Raw genomic sequence first — 26,201 nt, 5'->3', positions numbered from 1 at the left:
AAGCCGCCAGCGTGAGTTCCTTCTTCAACGTCTTAAGTTCTGTCATGCCTCAGTCATTCCTTCCTTCTTGTCAGTCCTTACAATCTACGTCAAAATCACAGGCCTTTCTCAACTTGTAGACTTCAGTCGTGGATCGCAAGAGGTGAGAACGTCACAGAAGAGATTCTCCTGTCTACTACTGAGCTCTTGGACATTTTCTACAAGTTGCTGGCACGCCACTGCTGCTTCTTGCACCCGTACACTCCGCGAGCCCAGAAGCACCCAATACGGGCGCTTCTGCCTACTGACACCCAACGATAGAGCAGGCAACAATTCGAGCTGATTCCTATAAGATCAGCCATATTCTGCACAACGCTCAAGTTCGCGCTGCTCGTCGCCGTAGTGCGTTACACAGAACGATCGGCTCGTGCACAACCTCGCACGGACGTTCCTTCCTAATCGGCTAAACGCGCCTGTCATAACAATCTGCCCAAGGCTTTACCAAACCTCGACACCAACCACCCCCTCCCGCCAACGTCACAATACCGTTCACGCCTCCAAACTTTGGCAAACCAGTCGCGCAACCCTACACACACCATTCTTATCGGCATCCATACCGATTTAGCTATTTACAATGCCAGGCGGCAAAGGTACGCGCGTAGCTCAGCAGCTCGCGTCGTTGAGTTCCCAAATAGCTGACAGGATGTGCAGGAAAGACTGGAGGCAAGACAGGTGGAAAGGGTGACTCTCACGTCAAGACATCCAAGTCGCACTCCGCCAAAGCCGGTCTCCAGGTCAGTAACGGCCCGAGTTCGCGTTCTTCAATGCGCAATTCGCCTACCCCGCCTATTGCACCTTCGTTTCTGCTATCGGGGATGACGCGCTGACTTTGTCTTTTTTTACAGTTCCCTTGCGGTCGTATAAAGCGTCACCTTCGTACCATCACGCGCCAGAAGACGCGCATCGGCGCTAAGGCTTCGATCTATTTGACCGCTGTTCTGGAGTACCTCACCGCTGAGGTCCTGGAACTTGCGGGCAACGCGGCCAAGGATCTCAAAGTCAAGCGTATCACGCCGCGCCACCTTCAGCTTGCCATCCGCGGCGACGAGGAACTCGACACACTCATTCGCGCAACGATCGCCTTCGGGGGTGTTCTTCCACACATCAACCGTGCGCTGCTGCTGAAGGTAGAGCAGAAGAAGAAGGGTGGCAAGCCTGCGGAGGTCTAGGTGTCCAAACATCCATCCACGCGCAGCGACATGTCTTCAGACAACGACTGATCAGCTCGGCGCCAGCTACTGCAGCTTATGGAGGACGGACTTTGACTGCGACTTCACAATCATTCTTTTCTGCTTTGTTCGACACGCCTTTCATTTCGAGGAGACAAGCTGTGACTAAGGCGAAAGCAGCCTTGGATTCCCACACTTGTTCAGATACGAGGTGTTGAGATAGGAATCACGCGCCAGGCGTATCTGCTTAGGTGTTTGGTTAGGCAGCTCGGTTTTTACGATATGTAGCAACACTCGATTGTTTTTTCCCGAACCTCAGCAGCTCAACGAATCTGTCTGTGCGCCTGTGACACCAAAGATCATCTGACAGCTGGCGCGCCAGCTACATGTCCATGAACACCACAAACACAGCAGTATCTGACTTGTTCCATACTTATCAAAGCGTCTTTATCAACCGGTTCATGAAAGCTATTTTGGTCTGAGGCCGCCACAGCCTCTCAAACGTGCGCAAATCTAGTTCTGCTTACCTCTCTTCTCCTCACAGTCTCCACATGCGCAGCACCGCCTTGCGGGCCCCTGCCTCCATACCTTCCCAAGTCACCCATCCGCTCCTCGTCCGCACCGATCACAATCTCGATCTTCATTTCCCTGCGCCCGTCCCGCAAAACCTCACCTCTGTGCCCCAAATCCTCCAGCGTCGCCGACGAAGACGGCTCCTTCATCCGCCCTCGCTGCTCCACACGAACCGTGACATCGTAACCCCTCGCTCTATCGCCGACATACGAGTGGATAACTTGCTGGCTCATGTCGCCAAACGCCATTGATGCTGGGACCGCGGCGCGCAGCTCCTCTGGCCGCGCGTGGGGTAGGTAGATCCGGATGTGTACATGGACCAACGGGGGTAGGATGAGGACGTCGTCGGGTCTCAGGTCGTTTGCTGTTGCGGCGGGGAGGGCGAGAGACATGCGTCTTAGGTCCGGGACGCTATCGAAGAGGCGCGCTGAGAAGCGGCGTCGCGGCACCTGGAAAGTCGGGGCACGGTGCGTGTCGAAGAAGCTTTCTTCGGTGTCGAGCGCGTACGGCTCCTCCCATTCCGACGAGGAGAAGGAGGAGCTGGATGTCGTGTCGGGTTCGGAGAAGCGCGTGTGCTTGTGCGGCTTACCGTGGCTTGGATGGGAACTGCGCCGGGCGTGGGTACCGTACGGATCGGGGCAGGGTGAGCGAGAACCCATGATCTGGTGGCGGGGTTGTCGAGGTCCGAGATAGTAGGAGAAGTCAGGTCCCCTCGGGTCACGGGCCCACGGCGGGGGAAACATGTTGCGTAGGCTAGACTAGATGGATACGAGCTGTTGATTAGCAGTGGGAGGATAGCAAGAGTGGCTGATATTTAGGGGACTGCTTTTGAAGGGGGTGTATTGTTACACTCGGGTCCTCCAAAAACGATTGTTGCGCAAACCTGGCTCCAACAAACCGAAGCTGCAGCATTGTTTGCTACTTGCTGCATATTTGTACGACTTCATGCATAAATAAGCAGGTCAGCCATCGATAACCAATCGAGATTAGGGAAACAGAAGACGTATAAAAGTGGATAACAACTGCAAATTGTTGTAAGTTTACTCCTGGATCACTGTATGCACATGATGCCGTTGCTTCGTCGCTACGTCTTCACAATCGAGGCTATCATGTAGCAAGAGCTTGCTGTGTGCTGAGGTACTCCTTGCGGTAGTGGTTCGCATCGGTCTCCGCACTCCTGTTCAGCGGAGTCCACTTGGGCTCTTCTTTGAACAAGCGCATAGCCTTGATGTACTACAGCAACCGTTAGCCCGTGACGCACTCCATCTTGCCTGCCCCATTTATGGGAACAGAAAACACTCACGTTCTTGTCATCAGTAGTGAAACGATGGTAGATTCCCGCAGGAAGCACAATCAAATCTCCCCGCTCCAACCAAATCCTCACCCAGTCATCCTCCTCACTCCTGACGTCGAAGAACCCTGCGCCATCGAGGATGTACCTGATCTCTTCGTCTTCATGCAGATGCTCGTGGAAAAAGCTCTTGACCTTCTCTTCATAGATGTCGCCCATCTTCTCTGGCGAAACCGTGATTTCATCTCTGTTCTTGTAGTTGCGCTCCTTAGCCAGTGCGTTTACTTCATCATCGGATGTGACATGTTGGTAGATAACACCCAAATTGGAGAGATATTTGGGGTCAACACTGCGCCCAGAGTCATGGGGCAGGCGTTGGTCACCCTGAAGGGTCAGTCATGTGATGGTTGGTGGATGTGGGGTCGGTGTACCTCAACGTTGTCGAACCAGTAAGCCTTCATCCTGATGTGTTGCAATGTGTAGTTAATTCCGATTATGTATCTGGTCAGAGGGTTGCTGAGAGGCGACGTCGTTCTGCGGTTATATGTTGAGCTTTGCTTGCGCGACACTCAGAAGTAATTGAGAATTGCGCGATCCGATGACGCACCGTTGGTGGCTCTCAGCCAATCAGAGGCCACGCTTTCTCAGTGCTTCGGCAAACGCTCCCCTCCGCCTGCCATCTATGCACGTTCGTGAAGTTGCATCAGGCAGTATGTCGAGCCAGCATACTGTCCGATCGAAAGGCGTGTTACACAGCCTGCTGGTCTTCCTGTCCTCAGTAGTGATTCTTACTGTAATCATCACTTGTGCAGATAGCATTTCTGGACACCAAATGTTGTCAGCCCGAACATTCGAGCAAGATCTGTTGCTTGTCCTCTACTACTGGTCTAAATGTGCCACCTGCTATACTAGACAGGCTACTACTGCAGGCTAAGCACATTACTCCCTATTTTTTTTACAGGGGCTAGACGTAATAGCTAAAGTTCTAAGCAAGGAAGGGCATTCAAGCTGTAGGCGAAGCCTAAAGAAGGTGGTGGTATGCCCAAGTAGAGTGATGCTGTGTCTTATTCACGCAGTAGGAAATCGCCTCCACTTGACCGAAAAGTAATCCCCTTAAAAAAAAACATCGATATTGTTACTGTTTTACGCTTGGTGCAACTTCTGACTGTGAAGTGTGAAGGAAGAACACCACGTGGCAGCAATTCAGCGTCGCCGTTCGCTTCCAGGGCTTCTTCAAGCGTGCACACACCCGTGTGAACAAACCCAAGACTTCCGTACATTTTTATGGTGACCTTGTCGTCAGGCTTGACCATGATCCGTACGACTACCTTGCTCGGGTTGGCCTGGTTCTGGTCTCGAGATTGAAGGTACTTGAAAGCTTCTTCGTATAGTTTCTTGCCCAGTCCTTTCGATCGGTGTGATGGGAGCGTGTAGAGGCTGAGCATCTGCCATCTTACTTCTGCTGGGTCGGATTCTGCGTTGGCCTGTCCAGATTCTGTTGGGAGATTGAAGTCCTCCGCAAGGATGGGGCCTCGTAGACTGACTTGAGCAACCCAATCATCCTGCGTGGGTGAACGTGCTCGACAAATGAAGGCCTCTTTTCCAGTTCTGTGATCCGGGACTGCCAGAATTTGTAGGAAAATTAGGACTCGACTTCGAAAGTAGACGAGAAGGAGTTTGCGGATTGCTTCAGAACTTCTAAGCGGAGGGTTTTGTATTTTGCTGCCAAACGTGGCAGATCGCGATCAGATGACTCACGTGGAAGAAACTGTATTCCATTATAGACTGGTATGTAATGAGGACGCAGTAATGACAGTACCGTAGAAATTTTGTGGCTACGACTGAAACGCATCTACTCTGCTGATGTTGAAATGTCAACACTCTTGTGCTCGGTTACTTTTCTGCTTGTAGTATATATATTTTATCAAACCCGATCAAACGATCAGTAATCAATGAAAGCATGCAATCAACGGGTAATGTCTTATCTGCGTCCCAGGGAATGAAAGTCGCATGCGTTCAGATCCCCGCTGCGTTAGGCCATCGTCTGGGTCACTGTTGAATACAGTGGGTCGTTTCTGGAGCTTGACACAAGGTGTGGTAGGCAAAGCGCCGCCGTGAACCTTAAGTACAACCGTGGAAGTTAGCCATGATACTAGAATGATACTACAACACCCCAGTCATTACCGACAGACATCGTTAGCGATATCACGATCACGCAACGAACTGTGCACAAGCTCTGAACGAAATCTGTCATTGGGGATGATGATGCCTACAAATATTAGCCTGAATCTTTGCACACGTTGAAGTGAATCTTAAGTCATCTAACGCGACTAACGACCATTTACGTTTACTAAACATTAACGATTACTAAACGTCCACGGCGGACAGATATATATATAGAGAGCTGCGCGCCATCCGTAAGTGGACTTGCCTTCGTCCTGTTTGTTCTAATTGCATGATTGAGACACCGTCACGGTCGCAATCGCTAGCATGTCTGCCTTTACACCTGCTACCGCCTTTCAGAATGTACATCCCAACACCTCCACACAAGTTTCCGGCGAAGAGCGCAGCTCTGCAATTGATTTCGTCAACCGCCTCAACTACTTGTTCGAAGAGTTTGACACTGCAAAGATGCTTAGTTGCTTCCTCCCCGACGCCGTCACTCATCACTTCCACGGCACGATCCACGGACATGCAGAGTTGGAGATTTTCTTCAGAGACGAATATCCTCCCGCTGTTCCTGGAGTCAGTCGGCATGCAACCAACCACATAGTTGATCGGGATGAGGAAACAGGCGGCGTCATAGTACGGTACCATAATCAACTGGTGCGCTACGCATGGCCAGATGATGCAAACAACATCGCCTCCAGCACATCGACCGTCACAGAAGGCAAGGACGGACTACCAGGCCTTTGGGTATGGTCACCTATGATTGATCGACTGAAACAAACGGAGGATGGCTGGAAGATTTACGGAAGAGTGATTGGAGGGTCGATAATCAATAAGAAGTTAAGTCTTGAAACCAAGTAGGACAACAGAGAAATTAGCTCCAAATTATAGGATTTGGTCTTCAGATGTTGGTTTTAGTCCCATGACCGTCATAGTTATCCGAATCTTGGTGCTTCGGCAAATGCTCCCCTGCTACCACCTGCCGCCTCTGCACGTTCGTGAAACTGTGTCTTGCCCTTCCTATAACACAGAAACGCACCCTCGGAGACTTTCAGGGAACAAGGTTGTGGCCAAACTTAGCCCTTCTGCAAGTGTAGTCAACTGTTTCCGTATTGTCTAATGTTGAGACCCAGATACTACGTTTCCACGGCTCTGTCTTCATATAATCCTCATTTCATCCTGCGTCATCAAGTCTCGGGCCACTTGTGAAACAGACAGACAGTATATCTTGTCTACTGTGCCATAGCTGGGTGGTAGTGGCGGAGTTGAGCGTCCACGCCAATCCTCTTAGCAACTTAGATGACAAGCGTGTACCTTGTCCCGCTGGGGAAGAGCCTATACTTCATAGCATCGACTTCTTAGCTGAGTAATCAAAGGCCCGCCCGTTCATCCAATGCTCGCTACCTTCCTCCTCAGTCCCAGTCGTCGTCATTCTCGTCGTCGTACTTGGCTGTCATCTTACTCCTCTGCTTGCGCTCTTCCTCGTCCTCTTTGGTAACCTTGGTCCTCGCGAAGACGCCAGCTCTAATCAGCCTAGCCTCTAGATCGCGCACAGTGAAGTTGTCTGGCGATCGTCCCAGCCCTTCAAAGCCAACAATGCGGTCAGCACCAATGCCGTCGATGAATGCAATGACACACGGGAGCACTTGAACCCCTAATCTGGTGACTAGAAACGGGCAATTATCGACATTGATCTTCAATATTCGAGCTTCATAGTGTGACGGTGCCAGGGACTTTGGGATATTAGGACTGTAAGCTTGAAGAGTGGAAGCCACAACCTACCTCTAGGTGGGTATCCATAATGCGGCAGCGGTTGAAGTCCGGTTTGAAGAAATGGACGATGCAATTCTTCGTGCTCGTCGTGATGTCCATCAAAGCCTTTTCGTCTTTGACCTCACTGTACGTGCCGTGCTCGCTAGCCTTCAGCCGTCGAGCTCTGTCGAATTCATCGTGGAGTTGCTGTATCCGTTGGGCTCGGAAGGCGTCTAATTCTGAGTCGTCTTCGAGCTGTGCGATCAGATCGTCCTCGTCCGATTCATCGTTCTTTGCGGCACGATCAATGACCGAGGCAACTTTCGAGTCCAGTTGCGACATGTTGATCTTGTTATCTCCAAAACCACAAGCGAAGTGAGGGGAGTTTGTAAAGTTGTGAGACCCTGGAATCAACACTTTTTCGGACTAGCGGGCATCACGTGGGGGCAAAGCTGCATCTTCTCCTTTTCTACAGTTGGGGATTGACTAGCCCTTACAAAATGTTGATGATGTAGGGCCTCATGGCAGAGGCTGCCGTCTAACGGGAAAAGGAGGCTGCAGCCGTTATGCAGGGCTGCTGACGGCCAGTTACGAGGGCTGTTGGTGTAAGTCTAATTTAAGCCAGGGGTGCTTTAGGCCCGGTCCACTTTTCGTACTCGCGTCCTTGCGCATCACCATCCAGTGTCTCCTCTTTTCCCCCAACTTCTCATTTCTGTCCTTTTCTCGTCATCGCCGCCCGCCTTTCGAGCAGAGACCACCGCAATTCCGTCCCTCCCCCGGACCGTCCACTCCTTACGACACGTCGCGCATCCTCTCCGCATAATACTTCGCCATGTCCGACGATAAGAAGAGCGACGACTATGGCATGGGCTCAGCAAAGGGCTCCCGTGCGCCATCGCCGGTAACACGCTCATCCAAAGGCAGCAGCGCTTCGATCACAGAAAACCCCGTTGTCGCCATCCTCTCTTACTGCTTCTCTTCGATCCTCATGACGGTGACGAACAAATACGTCTTGTCCGGCCGCGACTTCAACCTCAACTTCTTCCTGCTCTGCGTGCAGTCAGTTGTCTGTGTTTTTGCTATCTCCATATGCAAAGCCTCTGGGATCATTACATACCGCGACTTCAACTCGGATGAAGCGAAGAAGTGTACGTGGAGGAACACGTCTCAAGGGGACTTCTCAGGCTAATGTCGGCAGGGTTTCCTATTGCTCTCCTTCTCATCGGTATGATCTACACAAGTACTTGGGCGCTCAAGTATCTCTCGATCCCCGTCTACACAATCTTCAAGAACTTGACCATCATTCTCATTGCCTACGGTGAGGTGCTCTGGTTCGGTGGCTCCGTTACACCCATGGCTCTCTTCTCTTTCGGTTTGATGGTATTCAGCTCCCTCATCGCAGCTTGGGCAGACATTCAGCACGCGCTCTCGAGCGTAGGCCACGCCTCGGAGACGGCGACTGAGGCTGTCTCAACACTGCACGCCGGCTACCTGTGGATGATGTTCAACTGCATCTGCAGCGCTACATTCGTCCTTTGCATGAGGAAGCGCATTAAGCTCACCAACTTCAAGGACTTTGACAGTACGTCCCAAACTTCCGGTCGTCGATCAAGCTAACAAATTCTAGCTATGTACTACAACAACCTTCTCACCATCCCCATCCTCCTCGTCGCATCGATCGTAGTCGAAGACTGGTCCCCCGCAAACATCCAGAAGAACTTCCCCGCCGACCAGCGCAACGCAGTCATGTTCGTGATGGTTCTGTCCGGTCTCTCCTCCGTCTTCATCTCCTACACTTCCGCATGGGCCGTGCGCGTCACAACCTCCACCACCTACTCCATGGTCGGTGCTCTCAACAAGCTCCCAATCGCGCTCAGTGGCTTGGTGTTCTTCGACGCACCCGTCACATTCGGTAGTGTATCCGCCATCTTCGTCGGTTTCATCAGCGGTATCGTCTATGCGCTCGCAAAGGTGCGCCAGAACGCCGCTGCCAAGGCGAAGAGCGTACTGCCCATCTCGAACGTGCCGCTCAGCTCCAGCAGCCAGAGCATGCGCGACGGCCTCAAGGCGTAAAAGGCCTGCTTGGGTTGCAATGTATGATTACACGAAGCGAGTGCCAACTTTCAGCATCGCTATCATTCCACTTGCGGCACTATTGGATTGAATCCAATATATTCTTTGGCGGGGTTTCAGGGCGCTTCGATTCGAAACTTGTTCATGTACCGCTTAGACACGAGCTTTTGACCACTTTATTTAGCATTTTCTAGACTGGATCGGCGTTTTACAGGGATGCCGTTCAGGATCTTTGAGCGAGTGAGTATATGACAGGCACGACTATCTGTCTACGTGGCAGCGGGATTGGTGTTGAAGATATAGTTAATAACGATCAGTCTTTTTCGACTACCAATTCGCATTGCTTTTTGTTAAGTGGGGCACTTGTTTCACAGCCGGGTCATAAAGGACACGCATGAGATGCAAGTGGTGTTGCGTCGTAAAGTTTCAATTCCCTTCCAGGAAGCGCTCACTTCCGTCCGGAACACCTGATTGATGAGCTTACAATAGCAGAGAGCATCAGGAAGCGCTGAAACATCTCGCCAAATCCAGGCGGCTATTAAAAAATCCAAACTGCGACGTTATTTGGCATATTTGTGTAACTCAACCAATTGTTCCACGAGGGGAAAGAGCAGCCCGCTACTACTTGAAGCCGGGAGATAGGCAAGCAACCGAAGAGTCTTGCACATCAGCTCTCGCAGTGGAGAGCCTCAGTTCAAGGCCACGGCAGCCTTCGTGCATCTGGTGAAGCAGACTAAGAGTAAAGCGGGACGGTCTTGCTTGTATTAGATACCTACATACGGCGGGATATTGTGAAGATTGACTTTCGCCAAGGCGAGCTGCTGCAACAATGTAGGCAGAGTGTTTGTGTCGCGAACTCCGATTTCGATGGTGGTTCCAAAAAACCCGAGGAGGATCCAGTATCGGCCATGTCCTTCCGCTAATGATCTTTTCTGTCTTTCTTGTGCTTCTTTTTGGAGGATTCGTTCAGCTCTGCGGCGTCTCTGTCTCTCTTCTTCTCTTTGCTCTTGTTTCCGTCTTCTCCGACTGCTTGTGCACCAGACTCGACTGTGCCTTCCTCGGCTGCTTTCGCCGCGGCTTCGGCCTCAGCCTTGGCCTTCTCTTCCCTCCTCTTCGATACTAGCTCCGCTTTCTGCTTAGCTGCATCTTGTGTCACATCGCTGTTCTTCCTGATAGCATCGGCGGCGGCAGATAAAGAAGCGCTGGCCTTGTTCTGCCCCTCACCGCTACCTAACCATTCAGATTGGTAACCCCAGCCTGTCAAATACACTCCCATGAAGTATTTCTGCAAGTTGCTGCCCTGCTCGTATATCATGGGGCGCTCCTCTCGATACTCAAGCTTAATGTCGTTGACGACAACCAATGCAGCAAGCTTGTTCTTTGCTTGAGAATCTTCGACGATCTTCTCCTTGAAGCTCAGCAATTGTGGCGCCCAAAGCTCCGTGAGCCACTTGTCTGCGATTTCATAACCGTGCTCAGGATCCGCGAGGACAATGCCAGCAACGTAAGCCTCGAAAATATCGGCAATAACCTTTTTCCATGCCTTCGAATTGTGATCCCATTGATTGTGATGTCGTAGTCGGTCGGGGAAGCCGTACGCTTCGGAGAATTTGCCCAGCATCGAGTTTTCCACAAGACGTTCGCGCCATGAGCACAGCTGGGGTACGTCCACGTGGGGAAAGCGGCTGTAAAGTGCATGAGAAGCAATAAGCTCAATGTAAGCGTCGCCGAGGAACTCGAGGCGCTCGTAGTCAAGTTCAAGATCAGTGAAGGCATTTTTATCCCCATTTCTAACAATGTACGAACGGTGTGTGAAGACCGCATCGTGTATGTGAGGCTCGTCTATTGGCGGGAGCCCTGGAAGATCTTTGGCCTCCTGGACTTTGCGGTGAATGTATGGAGGTACTGCAACCTTGGGTGCTGTTTCGGGCCGCTTCTTGTCGAGTTCGCGCTGTGATGTTGCAGACGATGGGTTCTCTTTGCGTGCAAGAAGTCGCCTTAGCTCGCTTGCATGATGTAGAATATCTCGGTCGGCATCAGATCTCGTTTCGTCTGCAACGAATCGGTCGAGCAATGCTACAAGACCAGTCTGCATTTCTGCCTTAGACAGCTCGCCCTGGAAGGCAGTGGTGTTGCCGCTACGTGGTTGCTGGTGCCCATGACTGCGCTGCTGCGGGTGTCCGTGCCGGATATCACGATCCCTGTTACCGTACTGCGCGGAGCTGTAGGAAGGCTGGTTCGGACGGCTACGCTTATCGAAACGATCGCGACTCTCGAATTGCTTGAAGGGGCCACCCCGGTTTTGCGACATTTTGTCAACGTTGAAGTGCAAGCCTCAAGGCTTGTAAAAGAAGTGACATCGGTGATTCTCTAGCGTCCGCAGTGCCAAGCCAAATTATAGCAGAACTCCGCAACACCACCGAGGGCAACACCCATTGCGCAAAGATGGCGGTTCCACGGGCGAGAATACTGGACCTCATGAAGGTGAGTTATGATAGCGCATGGATAAGAATGCCTGACTGACCACAACAGGCCTCGTGCCGCGTCTTCAACAACACCTACAACCCCGAGCGCGTCCGCATTGGATCCAACATCATGCGCCAGCGCCTCAAGGGTGCTTCGGTCGCCTCATACTACCCTCCCAGGATAGGAACGATTGCTCAGCTGCGATCGCTGTACCCCGAGAACACGATTCTGGATGACAAGGAGGAAGACTGGCTTGAGCATCTCAACGTTGCGAGATCACGAGGAAAAACATCACCCAAGAAGAAGAGGACGGCTGCCGGTACGTTCATTAGCAAATGTGGAAAATCAGAGCTGAATGCTGACATCTGGCAGAATCGAAGAAGTTCAACAAGAGAAAGTGAGCGGACGCACGCCACAAGAAGATACCCACCATGGGACGCACTGTATAGTTACTGTACAAAAGAACATCACACAGCGTTTTATCCGAGATGGCAAGTGCTCATACTATGCAAGTCTCAACGCGCACAATCAAACCAATTATTGCACATCCTTCAAGTCCGTACATTTTTGCGCTAGATCTTGCTCTTTACTCCAATCTCGGTCTGCCCCTTCACAACCCCCCATTCTTTCTCAAATTCATCATCCCAAGGTATCCTTGCGTTTGCATGTTCTGGCAGCACGGGGACATTGACCTTATGATGCTCCACTGTGCAATAGGTGACCTTCCCGTCGAGACTGGTCATCTCACCCCTGATCATAGCCATTTGCTTGCCTACGCTCTTTACCCTGCTGACCAGCCTCACAGTGGTACCGATTGGCACCGCTTTAAGGTACGAGATGTTGAGAGTGCGTGTCACGCCACCCATGAACTCCCAAAAACCAGGGCGGGCGACAGGGCACAACGCTGTGGTGGTGGACATATCGAAGATGACGCCAGCGGCACCACCGTGCATGACATCTGGTCAAGTGTTAGATGAGCCCGTCTGCCAAAGACGCGCGACAACATCATACTGTTTAGGTTGGAGAAGCCAGGTGCAATATAAAGCTGGTACTCCACTGAGCCCTCGGGTCCAGCATCTATTAACTTCATGTTCTTCATGACCTCACTATCGAAGTCCTGTGTCTAATCAAAACTTGTAACAATCGTGGTCAAGTTCGAACTACTCACGATGTGATCCTTGGGCCGCTTTGAGGCCAGTACCATGTACCTGTCGAACATGGCCTGGACTGCCGCCCTGGCCTTCTTCTTGCCTTCATCCGCACTCATGGTTGCTGAATAACGCCACAGTGTCAGTGTAGGTATTCGGACTTCGCATGAAAGACTGCATTCGATGCGCAAAGCTCGCGGCTACATGGAGCTGATATGGTCGGCGATATGATTCGCTGGATGGCGGGGATCAGTGTGAAGCTCGAGGGTTTGCCTCGGCTCCACCCGCGGCGAAGAGCGAGTCGCGTGCGTCAGTGTGCACGAAGCTGCACGTACGTTCAGGAGACCTGCGCGCGATGCTCAAAACAATAGCCCTGAGGCAGATTGTGGGTCTGCCCTCGCTGTCGCATGTCGGCGCAAACGTGCACTTGAAACCAAACTTGTGGTGCCTGACAGCCGCAAACAGGTCATGGCGATCATTGGCTCCCCACCCTCGTTTCATGGTCATCAGCTCGCGCCGTTCCATCTCCGTCATGACATGACCGACTTTACAGCTTTGCAGTTGGCTTGACAGATTTCGTCCTTCGGCACTTGTCCATTCTATTTCTAGTTCATGGGATCTTCAAGGCCGGATCTGTCTTTCCCCTCTTTCCGGTCCCTACTATAGTGTATAGTACTTCAGCCCAGTGTACAGCCTTCCACGCTGTCAACTTCTTCGTTCGCTTCCACCCTCTTGTGTACTCCACATACATCCATAATGGGAGCAGATACATCACCGGTTCCTCCGGCACTCCGAAAGAGGGTGTTGAAGGTCTTGTTCATTTCTTTGCTACTCGACTTGGTACGTCATTTACCCTTGTGTCACCACCAATGCTTTCGCTAATAAGAGCTCCAGATTTCGTTCACTTTCATTCTCCCTCTCTTTCCCAAGCTCATCGAGTTCTACCGCAACCATGAAACCGGCAATCCGAATACGATCCTCTCGAAAATCCTTGCGGGACTCAACGCGTACAAGAACTCGTTCGCGAAGCCCATCATCTCTCGTTACGACATCGTCTTGCTCGGCGGAGCTCTCGGATCGCTCTTCTCGCTGTGTCAGGCCGTTGCCTCGCCGGTGATTGGTACACTTTCAGATAAATATGGCAGGCGAACAGCATTGCTGTGGTCCATGGCAGGCAACGTGCTCAGCGTCGCGCTCTGGGTCGCAGCGACCGATTTCCGCACATTTTTGGCGAGTCGCATTGTCGGAGGATTGAGCGAAGGCAACGTACAGCTTGCCATGGCGATTGCGACTGACATCAGCGATGAGAGCCAGCGAGGAGCAACTATGGCACTCGTGGGTGTGTGCTTCAGTGTCGCCTTCACGTTTGGTCCTGCGCTGGGCGCGTATCTATCCACTCTGAACATCATGGACAAGAATCCTTTTGCCATGGCTGCTGGCTTCTCGCTATTTTTGATTGTAACCGAGTCTATCTACCTCTACTTTTGCCTTCCAGAGACGCTCCCGTCGGCAGCTCCTCCAGCGAACGGCAACGCGAACGGCAAGGCCAATGGTCACGCAAAGGCCGAGCCCCCCAAACCGCGCGTCCGAACAAACTCCCACACCCTCCTCAATGCTACGCATTTCACCTTCATCCTCTTCTTCAGCGGCATGGAATTTAGCCTGCCCTTCATGACGTACGATCTCTTCTCCTACGAAGCAAAGGATACCGGCCGCCTCCTCGGCTTCATTGGGCTTGTAGCGTCCCTGCTCCAAGGTTCGGTCGTCAGGCGCATGCATCCGCTGAAGGTTGTAAAGATGGGTGTGGTCGCAGCCACACTTGCATTCGTACTTTTGGGTCGCGTACAGACACAAGGCGCGTTATACGGAGCTGCTGCTCTCCTTGCCGTTACAAGCGCAACCGTTGTGACAGGCCTAAACAGCCTGAGTAGCTTTGAGGCGAGCGCTGACGAGAGGGGCAACAAGCTTGGAAACCACAGGAGTTTCGGTAAGCCATACCCACCTGAGTCTATTTAGACCAACTACTAACAGTCAACAGGTCAGGTTGGTCGCGCTCTTGGACCTCTCATCTTCTGCACGCTGTACTGGTGGGCAGGCCGGGAGACTGCATATGCAACCGGCGCTGCGGGCATGGTTGCTGTATGCGCAATCGTCTTCGGCGGGCTGAAGGTACCGCCCGGCACAGAGAGTGTTGGAAAGAAGCCTAAGAAGGCAATATCGTAGAGGGCGTGCTATACCGGGAGTGCCGTACATCTCGTCGTTCATCTAGGTTCGGGGATGAAATCAGGATCTGGGTCGCAATAGCAGCAAGAAGATGTTGTATAATACGTACAACAAACCATAATACTGGCATATCCATAACACCTCATTGTACATTATCATCTCACTCTACCTTTACATGCTGAGGCACAAGAGCGACGTTGTGTGTGATAAAGCAACAGCCAATCCGCTCTGTGTCAATGACATTGCAGCCTCGGGTCAGCTTTCCCCGGACCCCAGAAAAGCCACGATCGACGCTCGCATGTATCCCCGCATCCATTAGTGTCCGTCCGACGTCGACCTCGGCATCTTTTCTCGCTGTCTCGGAGCTCTGTGCTCCTCCGAGCGTCACACCATCTGCGTCCTGCATTATCTCGGGCTTGTTACTTTGTTCGTTCTCCCCTCCTTCCCTTCGACATCAATTGACCGGTAGCGATTTTCGATTTGCAAGTTCGGACCTGGGAACAAGAGAAGACATTATGACAGTCGCTGCGACTGCTGCCTCGGTGGCTGCCATTTCGAGCCTGGCCGCGTACATCAATGCGAAGTATCACATTGGACAGGACTTGCGACAGCTCAAGTTCAAGAGCAACGCTGCGAAACATTATGCTGAGCTAGGTACGTGTGCTCCAGCTTGTTCAATCCAAATACATGAAATCATGGTGGTCGCCTACGTACCACTGACGTCTATTGTGTACAGTGAGAACGAAACGCCAGTGCCTCTGGTACTCGTTTGCCCCCCACGTCCCAAGATACTCCAACAATCTCTGCATTTGGTCCCGTGAAAAGACATACACATGGCAAGAAGTGCACGACAAAGCTGTGCAATGGGCACACTTCTTCCTTGAGCAGGGTGTTAAGCCTGGAGACATGGTAGCCACATACCTCACAAACTCAGCCGACTTCCTCGTCATCTGGTTAGGCCTATGGTGCATCGGCTGTGCGCCAGCTATGTTAAACTACAACTTGAGAGGGGACGCGATGATACATTGTCTCAGGATTGCGGATGTAAAGCTGGTGCTGGTAGACTCCGATCCTGAATGTGCAGAGCGCTTCGAAGAGGTCAGAGAAAAAGTTGAGGGCGAGCTCGGCGTTACGCCCTTTACTGTCAACGCCTCACTCTTCGAGAAGGTTTACTCTGGACGGACAGATGTACCAGGCGACGAGTACCGCGAAAAGGTATCCGGCTTCGACCCGACCTGTCTGCTCTACACTTCCGGAACGACTGGTCTCCCAAAGGCTGGCAAATTCATGATCAACCGCTACCATGACCGTGGCAACCCGGACAAGCTTCCTTTCGACCAGACCGCTGGCCCCAATGGAGATCGCTGGTATTGCTGTATGCCACTATTCCACGGCACCGGCGGGCTTGCCACTATGGCAGCCCTGACGGGCGGCATGAGCGTCGCAGTTGGCAAGAAATTCAGCACAAGCGGCTTCTGGGATGATATTCACGACTCGAATTCCTCCATGTTTGTCTACGTCGGCGAAGCAGCACGGTATCTGCTAATGGCGCCTCCCCACCCACGCGAACGCGACCACAGACTACGTGGCATGTACGGTAACGGCATGCGTCCAGATGTGTGGACACGGTTCAAGGAACGCTTCAATGTTCCTGAAGTAATCGAGTTCTTCAATTCCACCGAGGGCGTGTTAGCCATGGTTGTACACTCCAAAGGCCCGTTCACGGACACCACGGTCGGACACCACGGCGCTCTCATTCGGCGGGCACTGAATGACGTGTACGTTCCTGTATCAATAGACCCTGAGACGGGCGATCTGATGCGCGATCCGAAGACTGGGTTTGTGAAACGCAACTCGTACAACGAGGGAGGGGAGATTCTAGTCGGTGTACCCGGTGAAGAGGCGTTCGCGGGCTACTACAACAACCCTTCTGCAACAAAGAAGAAGTTCGAGAGAAATGTGTTCAAGAAAGGAGATCTATATTACAGATCAGGGGATGCATTGAGACGAGATGAAGATGGAAGGTGGTTCTTCCTAGACAGGTTGGGCGACACATATCGCTGGAAGTCTGAGAACGTATCAACCGCAGAAGTCGCTGAGGTATTGGGCAAGTACCCAGGAATCGGCGAGGCCATTGTCTACGGCACACTCGTACCCAAGCACGACGGTCGCGCTGGCTGTGTTGCACTGCGACTTGCCGATGGCCATGACCCCAAGACGTTCGATTGGAAAGCACTCCTTGATTACAGCAGGAGTAAGCTGCCAAGATACGCGGTGCCAGTATTCCTGCGACTGATCCTTGTTGGCTCCAACACAGACAACCAGAAGCAAAACAAGGGTCCGCTGCGGTTGGAAGGCATTGAGCTTGATAAGTACGGTGAAAAGGTGCCCAACGGCCAGGCAGATGTGGTATTGTGGGCTAAACCAGGTGCAAGTTCATATGTAAAGTTCACGCCAGATGATCTGCAAGCTTTAAGGGATGGGCAGATCAGCATATAGAGTGAAGAATGAATTGACTGTCATGCAGAGCCTACAAACAATCGATGTATTCTTATCAGGTACCGTCCGTCTCTTCTCTGTGTCTGTTACTTGGTATCAATTCTTGCGCCTTCACTTCACAGTGTACCAATCTCTGACTCGGACTAATCGAGATCAAACATTGTGCCCGCACGCTGAATCTAGCCGTGCCGATCCGCCTCGCTGACAGCGAGTGAAGCCGAAATTCCTGTTGCCTCAAGCCGAACAATACGATAAATAAAAATCTCTTCCGCCTTCACTTCACCGTGGCGCACGGCCAGCTGCCAAGAATTCGTGCCTCAAACTTGCTTCTTGAACCCACACAGTCTTCTCCTCCAGACACGCAGAACCTGCTTCTACCTTTCTACAGCTTTACTTAGCTACTCAATTCCTATGTTCCTTACATACAAACACAACAACATCTTCACTGCGCACTCGCGACTCGTCATCTCTACCACTTCAAACATTGGTCGGCCACCGGACAGCTTCACTACGAGTAACCCTGTTCTATCACGATGGAATCCTCTAACCAACATCTCACCTTCATCGAAGCACTGTTCATGATGCTGCTACCTGCACGTTGCCACTGGCTGGTGTCGCTGTTTGGTGACTTTGCAGAGCAGTTCTGGGCTGTCCTCCTCATGCTCATCATCCTCATCAAGATCCACACCTTCTACCAAAAGATGATCTCCCAATTGAACCAGAGGGTCGCAGTCCTTGACATCGAAGGTGAGCGCCGTCTTAATGCAGAAATGAGGATTCTACTGACCACCATGAAGACACCATCACGCAAGCTCACCATGCGGACCTCATGAAGCAAGCCCACCATCATCTAACCAGCTTTGTCCAACCAAACTCCAAGAGTACACTACGATTATGAATGCCGAATTCGGTACTTTCCAAGCAGAGCTTTCCAACACTGTAAAGAAGCACAGCGATATGATGACAGATCTTGAAGAGCAGATCCAGTCCATACACTCGTTGTTCAGAGGGCAGTTGCAAGTCCCGCTGCGTCGAGCTATCGCGACAGTTGTGAATTCGGTAGCCCTGAAGACGATCCGTAAGGCCACCCAGGAGGCTGTGACCAATCTCGCACTTGGCACAGCAGACTGGAACCAAGACCTTTTGTTTGAGTTACAAGACCGAACAAAGGCCCATGGCCAACAAGTCGACCAGCTTCGGGCTCAATCAGAGAAAGCCGAGCAGCGAAGGACACATCATCTTAATCAACTCGAGTCAACCATCATCGAGCAGGCCAAGGCCATCGCTGCGCTGAACGACACAATCCGCACATTACTTGCCGCCAACACCACCACTCAAACACAACTCACAGAACTGCAGTCTAGCATCAAGGACCTCCAGAAACGCTCTGATGTCCTCGAAGAACGCACCGAAGACCTTGGCGAACGCACCAAGGCCCTCGACGAAGTCACGGACGGGCTCTACACCAGCGTGCAGGAGCTCCAGAACATGGCGAGCGAGTCCGAGGGGGAGGTGATGTCGGAGGTCGGAGCCTACGATGCTGCCGGCCCTGCCTCACCCCCGCCTGCGTCCAGCAGTGAGGGACTGCAGGCTCCCTCGTCGGCTCCTCCAAAAGTCGACATATCTGTACCTACCCAGGTGTTCGACGCAAGTCAACACCTGGGTATGGTGTTTGACTTTACGTCTCGCTCGCTGGAGCCCCCCTGTTCGCTGGTGCCATCCCGTTCGCCGCCAAGTGAGGGCCGGAGGTCCTCCAGACCCGCCTCCTCCCAGCCGGCACCCCCATCTCCCACCCTCGATCTCCTCCATGGCCCAACCGTGACGGAATCTCCGTCGCGGGAGGAGACTATGGAGGATGCATTCCTCAACCCGGAGAATCCTCCCGAGATGGATGAGAACTTCGACGAGGCTCTGTTGGCGGGTGACGAACGCCCAGAGGAGGAGTGGGAGATGGGGAGTGATGTGGATGCCGAGGGCGAGACAGACGACGAGTACGTCGCGGAGTGAGCTGCGAGCTCCTCCAGCACGAGGTCTGTCTGTCTGCGTGGCGTTCACTGAGGTGCGGAGGGCCTCCCGCGTCGAAGCAAGCGTTCTGTCAGGCAAGGAGGAGGAGGGTGATTTGCATCTCGGTACCGGCAACTTCTTCGGTTGGAGCAGAGACATGAGATGGATCCGCCGGGCTGCCTCTACTTTCCCGATGCTGCAAGTCTTTACGTCGTGATCAGACTACCAATGTGCCCTTACCAATGGCGACAGGGTCCCCATCTGCAGAACCCCTCAACAACCCAAACTTTGTGTTGAACCTCCATGGAACTGCTCGACAACTTTGAGAAACGGCCCTCGAAGCGAACGTTGTCCCTTCATCTTCTCATCATTCTGTACCTCATGGCATGCGCAGTTCACGCTTTTGCAATGCATGTCCACGACCAGATCCCCAAAGACATCGTCGTCACCGAGACAGCCCCAACACTTTCAAGCGACGAAACAGATCTTGTCGCAGCGTGTGGTCAAACGCGCACAGTCCGTAGGTGGGATATCCCTCAGAAAGGCCAACTCTCCGTCGAAGGTAACCACATGCCTTCCCTCTCTCTGCTCTCGTGGTTCTAAGCAGGAGTAGTACCCACAGATGCAGCACCTGCCGAAACAGATTGCGAAGACGATCAGCCCCTCGCAGAACTGGACAAGGAGAGATCCGAATGGGACGAGCTTGCTGCACTCTACCATGTCTCGGATGCAGAATGGAACGCGTCGCAGACACAGTGGCGCGAGTGGGTCTCCAAGCGCGATACAGTAGGCGCTCTTGATGCAGGACGATTTCATATACCACCGGAAAAAGCTGTGTGGCAAGAGGGTCGTATTCTCGGCGAAGAGCGCTTCAGCAAGGCGTTAAGCCCTCAACACGAAGGGTGTCTCTCCTGCAGCATGAAGAGGGACGTGGAAAGCGATGAAACACTGAGTGGAGAAAAGAAGGCAGAACAGCTTGCTCAGCTGGCACACGATGTACCAATACTACGAGTCCCGGCCAATGCAGGGGGACCTGTTTTACCTCAGACCTTTGACGAGCTTAGCTTTGAGCAGCTGGTGGACATTTCTGCATGGAATCACGATCGAGCGAAACCTTCTCAGACAATGGCTGCATCCCAGATAGCAAGCCTAATGGAGGAAGCGATCAATGCAGCCGACTCACTCCAGCACTTGAGCACCGCCGAGAAGAAAGCCTATTGTGTGGCTGCTGCAGAAGCGTGGAAGCTGCAGCTAGATCTTGTGCGGCTGGAACATGTTCGACAGAGTATTGAAAGCCGAATAGAGATCGCAAAGACAGGTTATAGTGTGAGCACGTACAACATCAAGAAGTGCAGGGATCGAATGAAGAACATGGCGGAGCTCGAAGGCCGGTATGTCAGATATGGAGGCCTCAGCGTTTTCAGAAGATCGTACGCCGGTGATGAACGAAAGGACATTGAACACGAAGAAGACAAAGAAGACGATGTTATCACGGCTGAAGTTCCTCATACTGAAGTCAAAGAAATCGAGCAGAAAGACAGTGGATCAGAGAGCGTACATTCAACACACGATATGGCTAAGCCACGCGGCCGGAGTGAGAATGAACAGACTGCGCAGTCTACCGCTGCCCGAGATTTGTTCTTCAACACCATGCGGACTTTCAACCAACTCAATAGAAAGACTGTACAAGAGAACGATGCACGGGCGTCAACCGAGGACGGTCCATGCGAGCCCTGGGTGGGACGGGAAAAAGCATCTACAGGCATGGTGAAGAAGGATTCCAAGGTAGAGAGTTTGATGGAAGAGGACGGGGTGAGTCTCCAGGACTTCGCAGCAAGACCTGAGGAGAAGGGTACGGCAGGACTACGAAAGCTCTCCACCGAGAATGGATCTTCCTCAAGACCAAGATGGCGCAGCTGAAGCCGTCCTGGCTGGTGCAGCAAGAGGGGCGGGCGACTATCGTGGTCGACGTAGATCCGTGCGCTTTCTGGGATTTTTTAATTAAATACGGAGTATCTATTCGACAACGACAAGAGTGTGCTTTTTCTGCGACTACTGTGACCATTCGTGCCGTCGACGCTGTCTATATTCGGTATCTCCTCTCCAATAGCTCTTCGGCTCCTCTTACACCTCGACTCGGCCTAGAAGTACTGGGGGCCTGTCGTAAGTGCCCCCGTGACTACGCGCCGATATGCTTGCTTGTCACCCTGCACAATACTCGTATTGCCACTGAACGGGATCGGCCTTATGACGCCGCAGGATCTGCGGCAGCATGCTACCCGTGTCCCGCAAACCTGATCCAAGGAGAGCTGGGCGCGTCGCACTCGGTTGGCGAAATGCTGAGGTGAGAAAAAGTAGCCTCTCTTTCGTATTCGCACAAACTGCGCTTATGGAGCACGTGGTGCGGGTAAGTACGAGCCAACAAGTCATCGCTACGCTAATGTCGCAACACAAAAACTGGATGCCTTAGGCGCGGCATGTGGCGGGTCGTCTATACTTGTTCCTGATCGTCGCCCGGGATGTGGATCTGTGTGGCTCCCAGGGGAGTCTTGGTAGCAGGTTGCCAATCAAATATCACTATGATCTTAAGATACTGCATAAGGGCCGATGGCGAAGCGAATCAATAGCGGCCGAGCGGCTCGGGGTGCATGGACAATGATTTTCAATCATCAAGACGCGAACGCCGAACGGGAAAAGACGCAGCCTTTGCCGTGTTGAAGGTCACAGGTCTCCGGCCGGAGCGGGCCTTAGGCTCTTGGCTCTTTGGATAGCGATTGCGTCGACAACACTTCGAGTAACAACAGAAATACGAGGTGTAGTGACTGCATGCTGGATTGTATCACATTAGTGAGCCTTGCCACCCACGAAGCTTATACACAGTAGGAATGTCCTTAATTATACACAATAATATTGCGATTTTTTTCCGCTACTCCACTGGACGCAGTCGCTTTACCCGTAACTTTTCGGCTATTCCTTTCACTCGGAATCATTGCGGGGTACATTGCTGCATTTTCATTTAAAATATGGCACGGGTGAAACCGGTGATATCAGAGCTGCAAACTCAGATGAGCCAAGATGGGGTGTTCACTGCGTCTCTGCATATGTAATGCGCGTGCAGGTATGTTTTGGTAGCACAGTAAAGGTTGCATGGCTGTAGATACAGGCATTATGTTTATACAAAATGGTGAATGGTGATAGTGTCGGGCATGATGATGTGTTGAGACAAGCGAAAGAAGGCCTAGGCCGAGCAAGCGATGCACGCTGAATGAAATCATCAAGATGCTTTTCGTGTAGAACGAGGAAAAGTTGAGAGTACACATGCACAAATTAATGCAGAATGAAGTGAGAAATGGTCGTTGGAAATCAAAGCAACAGCCGCCAGCGCCAAGAGTGCATAATAAACGAGAGCTTGGAAACGAGCAAGATGCAATGTTAACAGGAAGCCGCCTTCGCTAAGTAGTAATAAACCTCAAGGGGTATCGCAACCAAAAGTGACCACCGTGGATTGCCTTCGTGTACGCGTCCATTGTTCCGGTGTGAAAAATCTGCAGTGTTTGACCGAGTGATAAAGGAAGGTGGCTACAGCCTAATACCCTTGTGTGTTGGGTGGATACTTGGCATCTTCGACATAGTACGCTGCCGGGTGAGGTGGGGCAGGGTGATACTGTGGCTGAGAGTAGTGCTGAACAGCCACAGGAGCAGATGCCCTACGTTGAGGGTCATGCTGTGGGACCGAGCTTTGAGGAGGTGCCTGGACGGAAGTCGCGCTTTGTGGAACAGGAACCTGAATGTCGAAGTTCTGGGCCGGCGGGCCTGAATACTGAGGCACAGAAGGTGGCGGAGTTGGCTGAGAATGATGAGAAGCCGCATAGTGAGAAGCCGCAACTTGAGGAGGGTAGTGAGATCCTAGGGGTGGCTGCTGTTGATCAATCGAGTAATGTCGGCCAGCTTGTTGGTGTGGTGCATATTGCGACGTGGCATTTGGCGGCGCCGGATATGTTTGATTCGACGGTTGCGGCGATGGGTAAGGCTGGGGAGAAGGAGGTTGAACGTAGTGTTGTGTCGGCGGCTGCTGAGTTGAGTAATGGTACGGATGTGATGGCGCATTGTGCGGGGCGGTCGGTTGAGGGGACGCATAATGTTGCTGAACATGTCCGCCGTGCCAGTATTCACCTATTTGCGGTACTTGTAGGTGCGGTGGGCCATGGGTCTGGATCATTCCATGCGGACCAACTGTTTGTGTCACAGCGGTGATGGCGTGGTGCTGCACGTGGCTGGGCTGGATGTGCTGTGAGTATCCTGCAATGAGCGGCATGTCCTTGCTCTCTTCATCCTCCAGGCTGACCTTCCAACCAGTAAGGAGTTCCGGTCGTGGTTGCACGTTATCGAGCCTTGGATCCTGGAACGGTCGCTTGAGCTTGCCGCTTACAACATCTTCAAGGCTGTAATAGGAGATGACGTGGTGGTGAGTGCCCTGGTACTTGACTGAGATGGTCTTCTTCATCAGGCCTCCCTCCTTGAACTCGTAGCTGTCGATAAGAGAACCGCAAAAGCGCCGTTGTTGGTCGGGCGTTAGGCTTTGTGCAAAGTTGGCGTAGACTTTCCCCGCAGAGTCAACTTCACCTAACAGCGCACCGTCAAACGAGGGATTCTCGTACTCGTCATCAGAGTTGTTGACGTGGTCGCCGGTCTTCGTGATAGAAGACCCTGCACTCTCCTTTCGCTTGCGCTTCGTGCCACAAGAAGGGTTGAGAGCGGTCTTCTTCTCTTCAGGCTTCAAAGCACGCATCAGTTGTCGATAGATCAGGCAATTGTTCATGACTCGGCTAGGTGACCAGTGTACGGCATCGGTCCAGCGTTTGATGCCAGATGCATTCTCTTCGTAGACGAGGACCGTTCCTGATGTGAGCATCTCGGCTCGTTCCTTGTCATGGGGTCTACGACTGATGTGGTTCAGTCGCCCCTGTAAAGCTGCTTCCACAATCGTCATGGCATCTTTTGTAGTATCGAGGAATCCGGTCCATGTCGGCTTGAAGGCAGGCTGCGCTTTGACCATGTTGCCTGCCACCTGATGCCTTGGTGGTGGGGGCGTTGCAGTCCCTGTAGAGATGACATGAGACGTTGCTATCGAGTGGTGCCGGGGCTGTACGCGTGAGGCTGGTTGCAGGTGAGATGCAAAGTTTGCATTTGCGTACACCGAGGGATCAAACATGCTGGTATATGGCGGTTGTGGCGAGGGTTGCTGGGACCAGGCCCAGTTGTCGCTATAGTTGCCCACCTTCGATACCCCACCAGAGGACAGGTCATGTCCATAAGGCGGCATCGTCAATGTCGATGCCCTGATACCTTGCAACATGAGGAGCGGAAGCGGGAATGAGTTTGGAGTAGTGGTCCGATCTAGCTCACTGGCTAAAAGGTTCCGTGGGTCGATATCTGACTAGATGCAGGTAGATCCCAAGGGCATCGATGATGTGAAGCCTGAACACCAAGATAGTGGTGAAGCTGGTGATTGGGGTAAAGCCAAAGACTCAATCCCGACAAAGAAAGGGCTATATGATGATCAGTATCAAGACGTCATGGCCGTTGCGGTTGTTACTCACAAGTTGGCAGGCTTGATGATCGTAAGGTGGGGTAGCAGTCTGTACAAACAGTTGCTCGGTGGATGGTTTGAGTCAATTGCTCTGAGACACAGCAAGACAGTGAAGCTAGAGAGCGAGTTAGTTATATGTTGAGTGATGATTGATGTGCCAGATGAGGAAGTGGGACGGTGCACGTACCGGGTGGTATGAGGGGAGCTGACGGGAGTCCGTGTGCAGCAGGGTGGTTAAGGAAATGGGCAGGAAACTAAATGTTGGCCAAGTCCACAGATTGCGAGGCTACTTGGCTGTCAGAGCAGGCGGGTCCTTGACGAAGTAATAAGGAGATGAAATTGTGGCAACGGCGGTCGACGGCTTCAGAGGACAGGCATGGCCCCGTCACCACGCGAGAGGACGCTACTCTCAGCCTTGACAGGTCTGGGATGGAGGGTTCGGAGAAATTGGACGTTTCCTGGTTGGGAGGCGAATGTTTGCGGCAAGTGAAGCGTGGAGGGGGGATATGCACGAGATGCGACAGTAGTCAACGGAGCCCGTACGTAGTGGTGAGGGTCTTGAAAGGGAGATGCAGCGTTCTCTCGCGACTACGAGACGCTATATTTCAAGCGGCTTGGAGAGGCTTTGCCTGCTTGGGCTGGCCGACAGTTACTGGCGAGGGTAGCGTAACGATCGCCCCTGCTGAGGACCCCTGCTAGACTGTGAAGGGGAGACTTTGGACATGAGGCAGCCCTGCTGGGATGTTCGCCGCCAGCCCCGTCTCGTTCATGGGTTCTGGCCTTTTGAGACGATCGACGCGGCTTGGAGACGCTTTCTGAGCACTCTCCACTTCCACGACCGCACCATGCACGGCTAGCTGATCACCCATGACTCCATACCGGGCGCTGACGGCTAGCAAACAGCGTAAGCTTCATGTTCCTGGACGGCGGCCGCAGATGAGGCACTCCCCTGCAACGCTCCGGCTGTGACGCTGTGCATCCAGGAACAGCTACGCGTAGCGCACTCGGACCTACAGCGACCTGGCTACTACCAAGGCGGAGACTCGAGAGTGAGCGCCCGCACCGCCGCGACAGCACCGTGCCGTTCTTGGTGGCTACAGCCCTGCGCGCTCGCGCCTGGGTTTGCTCAGCAATGCGGAGAAGGCCAAGCTGAGGAAACACGCGGAATAGCACGCTCTTGAAGAAGCGACAAGCATGGCGCGCTT

The 26,201-nt window shown here is 52.6% G+C and overlaps 13 protein-coding genes across 13 annotated transcripts; 5 read left to right on the top strand and 8 right to left on the bottom strand.

The window, feature by feature from the left end:
- Positions 1 to 525: 525 nt before the first annotated feature.
- C7974DRAFT_218284 (histone-fold-containing protein) lies at positions 526 to 1,532 on the top strand. The gene is made up of 3 exons (XM_046137119.1): positions 526 to 629; positions 691 to 773; positions 885 to 1,532. Exons 1-3 carry the CDS (start codon positions 614 to 616, stop codon positions 1,206 to 1,208), a joined length of 423 nt encoding a protein of 140 aa, XP_045995607.1. The 5' UTR covers positions 526 to 613; the 3' UTR covers positions 1,209 to 1,532.
- A 1-nt stretch (position 1,533) lies between these two features.
- Positions 1,534 to 2,794, bottom strand: C7974DRAFT_218262 (uncharacterized protein). The gene has a single exon (XM_046137118.1). It carries the CDS (start codon positions 2,522 to 2,524, stop codon positions 1,706 to 1,708), a length of 819 nt encoding a protein of 272 aa, XP_045995606.1. The 5' UTR covers positions 2,525 to 2,794; the 3' UTR covers positions 1,534 to 1,705.
- C7974DRAFT_218255 (1,2-dihydroxy-3-keto-5-methylthiopentene dioxygenase) lies at positions 2,707 to 3,616 on the bottom strand. Its single transcript, XM_046137117.1, has 3 exons — positions 3,504 to 3,616; positions 3,085 to 3,456; positions 2,707 to 3,014 (listed from the first exon to the last, which is right to left on the bottom strand). Exons 1-3 carry the CDS (start codon positions 3,531 to 3,533, stop codon positions 2,889 to 2,891), a joined length of 528 nt encoding a protein of 175 aa, XP_045995605.1. The 5' UTR covers positions 3,534 to 3,616; the 3' UTR covers positions 2,707 to 2,888.
- A 646-nt stretch (positions 3,617 to 4,262) lies between these two features.
- C7974DRAFT_283054 (uncharacterized protein) lies at positions 4,263 to 4,631 on the bottom strand (the record flags this gene model as incomplete). The annotated part of the gene is made up of 1 exon (XM_046137602.1): positions 4,263 to 4,631. A coding segment is annotated over one exon (369 nt), but the record flags the coding sequence as incomplete, so codon positions are not given.
- An 844-nt stretch (positions 4,632 to 5,475) lies between these two features.
- Positions 5,476 to 6,543, top strand: C7974DRAFT_218146 (uncharacterized protein). Its single transcript, XM_046137114.1, has one exon. The coding sequence runs from the start codon at positions 5,563 to 5,565 to the stop codon at positions 6,100 to 6,102; it is 540 nt and encodes a 179-aa protein (XP_045995603.1). The 5' UTR covers positions 5,476 to 5,562; the 3' UTR covers positions 6,103 to 6,543.
- C7974DRAFT_218187 (thioredoxin-like protein) lies at positions 6,378 to 7,580 on the bottom strand. Its single transcript, XM_046137116.1, has 2 exons — positions 7,024 to 7,580; positions 6,378 to 6,974 (listed from the first exon to the last, which is right to left on the bottom strand). Exons 1-2 carry the CDS (start codon positions 7,333 to 7,335, stop codon positions 6,654 to 6,656), a joined length of 633 nt encoding a protein of 210 aa, XP_045995602.1. The 5' UTR covers positions 7,336 to 7,580; the 3' UTR covers positions 6,378 to 6,653.
- C7974DRAFT_218176 (uncharacterized protein) lies at positions 7,581 to 9,526 on the top strand. Its single transcript, XM_046137115.1, has 3 exons — positions 7,581 to 8,141; positions 8,192 to 8,575; positions 8,621 to 9,526. The coding sequence occupies exons 1-3, from the start codon at positions 7,826 to 7,828 to the stop codon at positions 9,064 to 9,066; spliced, it is 1,146 nt and encodes a 381-aa protein (XP_045995601.1). The 5' UTR covers positions 7,581 to 7,825; the 3' UTR covers positions 9,067 to 9,526.
- Positions 9,527 to 9,985: 459 nt separating this feature from the next.
- On the bottom strand, positions 9,986 to 11,793 carry C7974DRAFT_435233 (ribonuclease III domain-containing protein; the record flags this gene model as incomplete). The annotated part of the gene is made up of 2 exons (XM_046145043.1): positions 9,986 to 11,278; positions 11,701 to 11,793. 2 exons carry the CDS (start codon positions 11,791 to 11,793, stop codon positions 9,986 to 9,988), a joined length of 1,386 nt encoding a protein of 461 aa, XP_045995600.1.
- A 286-nt stretch (positions 11,794 to 12,079) lies between these two features.
- On the bottom strand, positions 12,080 to 13,038 carry C7974DRAFT_464561 (thioesterase family protein-like protein). Its single transcript, XM_046146270.1, has 3 exons — positions 12,701 to 13,038; positions 12,544 to 12,649; positions 12,080 to 12,490 (listed from the first exon to the last, which is right to left on the bottom strand). Exons 1-3 carry the CDS (start codon positions 12,797 to 12,799, stop codon positions 12,105 to 12,107), a joined length of 591 nt encoding a protein of 196 aa, XP_045995599.1. The 5' UTR covers positions 12,800 to 13,038; the 3' UTR covers positions 12,080 to 12,104.
- Positions 13,039 to 13,040: 2 nt separating this feature from the next.
- Positions 13,041 to 17,449, top strand: C7974DRAFT_464559 (uncharacterized protein). The gene is made up of 6 exons (XM_046146269.1): positions 13,041 to 13,520; positions 13,575 to 14,667; positions 14,719 to 14,899; positions 15,286 to 15,368; positions 15,426 to 15,557; positions 15,640 to 17,449. Exons 1-6 carry the CDS (start codon positions 13,437 to 13,439, stop codon positions 17,400 to 17,402), a joined length of 3,336 nt encoding a protein of 1,111 aa, XP_045995598.1. The 5' UTR covers positions 13,041 to 13,436; the 3' UTR covers positions 17,403 to 17,449.
- Positions 17,450 to 17,835: 386 nt separating this feature from the next.
- C7974DRAFT_473564 (uncharacterized protein) lies at positions 17,836 to 21,431 on the top strand. The gene is made up of 4 exons (XM_046146566.1): positions 17,836 to 18,149; positions 18,238 to 19,405; positions 19,931 to 19,968; positions 20,050 to 21,431. Exons 1-4 carry the CDS (start codon positions 17,936 to 17,938, stop codon positions 21,324 to 21,326), a joined length of 2,697 nt encoding a protein of 898 aa, XP_045995597.1. The 5' UTR covers positions 17,836 to 17,935; the 3' UTR covers positions 21,327 to 21,431.
- Positions 21,432 to 21,445: 14 nt separating this feature from the next.
- Positions 21,446 to 21,923, bottom strand: C7974DRAFT_397885 (uncharacterized protein). The gene has a single exon (XM_046142250.1). The coding sequence runs from the start codon at positions 21,834 to 21,836 to the stop codon at positions 21,609 to 21,611; it is 228 nt and encodes a 75-aa protein (XP_045995596.1). The 5' UTR covers positions 21,837 to 21,923; the 3' UTR covers positions 21,446 to 21,608.
- Positions 21,924 to 22,859: 936 nt separating this feature from the next.
- On the bottom strand, positions 22,860 to 25,035 carry C7974DRAFT_218126 (Gti1/Pac2 family-domain-containing protein). Its single transcript, XM_046137113.1, has 2 exons — positions 25,007 to 25,035; positions 22,860 to 24,955 (listed from the first exon to the last, which is right to left on the bottom strand). The coding sequence occupies exon 2, from the start codon at positions 24,760 to 24,762 to the stop codon at positions 22,993 to 22,995; it is 1,770 nt and encodes a 589-aa protein (XP_045995595.1). The 5' UTR covers positions 24,763 to 24,955; positions 25,007 to 25,035; the 3' UTR covers positions 22,860 to 22,992.
- Positions 25,036 to 26,201: the final 1,166 nt, after the last annotated feature.

Source organism: Boeremia exigua (genome assembly GCF_020726555.1).
Source record: "Boeremia exigua strain MPI-SDFR-AT-0100 chromosome Unknown C7974scaffold_8, whole genome shotgun sequence".
NCBI lineage: Eukaryota > Fungi > Ascomycota > Dothideomycetes > Pleosporales > Didymellaceae > Boeremia > Boeremia exigua.
The sequence above is the reverse complement of the archived record's forward strand: the minus strand, read 5'-3'. Positions and strand labels throughout refer to the sequence as shown.

What these genes read in the sequence shown, in the direction of transcription:
- C7974DRAFT_464559 (XM_046146269.1), top strand. Translation starts at nt 13,437, where the DNA reads ATGGGAGCAGATACATCACCGGTTCCTCCGGCACTCCGAAAGAGGGTG. An exon ending in AAGCCTAAGAAGGCAATATC is followed by an intron (nt 14,900 to 15,285) that starts GTAGAGGGCGTG and finishes TGCTCCTCCGAG; the next exon opens with CGTCACACCATCTGCGTCCT. An exon ending in CCTTCGACATCAATTGACCG is followed by an intron (nt 15,369 to 15,425) that starts GTAGCGATTTTC and finishes ACATTATGACAG; the next exon opens with TCGCTGCGACTGCTGCCTCG.
- C7974DRAFT_218284 (XM_046137119.1), top strand. An exon ending in CCGCCAAAGCCGGTCTCCAG is followed by an intron (nt 774 to 884) that starts GTCAGTAACGGC and finishes CTTTTTTTACAG; the next exon opens with TTCCCTTGCGGTCGTATAAA.
- C7974DRAFT_218126 (XM_046137113.1), bottom strand. Translation starts at nt 24,762, where the DNA reads ATGTTGCAAGGTATCAGGGCATCGACATTGACGATGCCGCCTTATGGA.
- C7974DRAFT_473564 (XM_046146566.1), top strand. Translation starts at nt 17,936, where the DNA reads ATGGAATCCTCTAACCAACATCTCACCTTCATCGAAGCACTGTTCATG. An exon ending in CGCAGTCCTTGACATCGAAG is followed by an intron (nt 18,150 to 18,237) that starts GTGAGCGCCGTC and finishes GACCTCATGAAG; the next exon opens with CAAGCCCACCATCATCTAAC. An exon ending in AGGCCAACTCTCCGTCGAAG is followed by an intron (nt 19,969 to 20,049) that starts GTAACCACATGC and finishes CTGCCGAAACAG; the next exon opens with ATTGCGAAGACGATCAGCCC.
- C7974DRAFT_218146 (XM_046137114.1), top strand. Translation starts at nt 5,563, where the DNA reads ATGTCTGCCTTTACACCTGCTACCGCCTTTCAGAATGTACATCCCAAC.
- C7974DRAFT_464561 (XM_046146270.1), bottom strand. Translation starts at nt 12,799, where the DNA reads ATGAGTGCGGATGAAGGCAAGAAGAAGGCCAGGGCGGCAGTCCAGGCC. An exon ending in AGCGGCCCAAGGATCACATC is followed by an intron (nt 12,650 to 12,700) that starts GTGAGTAGTTCG and finishes GATTAGACACAG; the next exon opens with GACTTCGATAGTGAGGTCAT. An exon ending in TGGCTTCTCCAACCTAAACA is followed by an intron (nt 12,491 to 12,543) that starts GTATGATGTTGT and finishes ACACTTGACCAG; the next exon opens with ATGTCATGCACGGTGGTGCC.
- C7974DRAFT_218187 (XM_046137116.1), bottom strand. Translation starts at nt 7,335, where the DNA reads ATGTCGCAACTGGACTCGAAAGTTGCCTCGGTCATTGATCGTGCCGCA. An exon ending in TTATGGATACCCACCTAGAG is followed by an intron (nt 6,975 to 7,023) that starts GTAGGTTGTGGC and finishes AATATCCCAAAG; the next exon opens with TCCCTGGCACCGTCACACTA.
- C7974DRAFT_218255 (XM_046137117.1), bottom strand. Translation starts at nt 3,533, where the DNA reads ATGAAGGCTTACTGGTTCGACAACGTTGAG. An exon ending in ACTGGTTCGACAACGTTGAG is followed by an intron (nt 3,457 to 3,503) that starts GTACACCGACCC and finishes CTGACCCTTCAG; the next exon opens with GGTGACCAACGCCTGCCCCA. An exon ending in TCACTACTGATGACAAGAAC is followed by an intron (nt 3,015 to 3,084) that starts GTGAGTGTTTTC and finishes CGGTTGCTGTAG; the next exon opens with TACATCAAGGCTATGCGCTT.
- C7974DRAFT_218176 (XM_046137115.1), top strand. Translation starts at nt 7,826, where the DNA reads ATGTCCGACGATAAGAAGAGCGACGACTATGGCATGGGCTCAGCAAAG. An exon ending in CTCGGATGAAGCGAAGAAGT is followed by an intron (nt 8,142 to 8,191) that starts GTACGTGGAGGA and finishes TAATGTCGGCAG; the next exon opens with GGTTTCCTATTGCTCTCCTT. An exon ending in CAACTTCAAGGACTTTGACA is followed by an intron (nt 8,576 to 8,620) that starts GTACGTCCCAAA and finishes AACAAATTCTAG; the next exon opens with CTATGTACTACAACAACCTT.
- C7974DRAFT_397885 (XM_046142250.1), bottom strand. Translation starts at nt 21,836, where the DNA reads ATGACTTGTTGGCTCGTACTTACCCGCACCACGTGCTCCATAAGCGCA.
- C7974DRAFT_218262 (XM_046137118.1), bottom strand. Translation starts at nt 2,524, where the DNA reads ATGTTTCCCCCGCCGTGGGCCCGTGACCCGAGGGGACCTGACTTCTCC.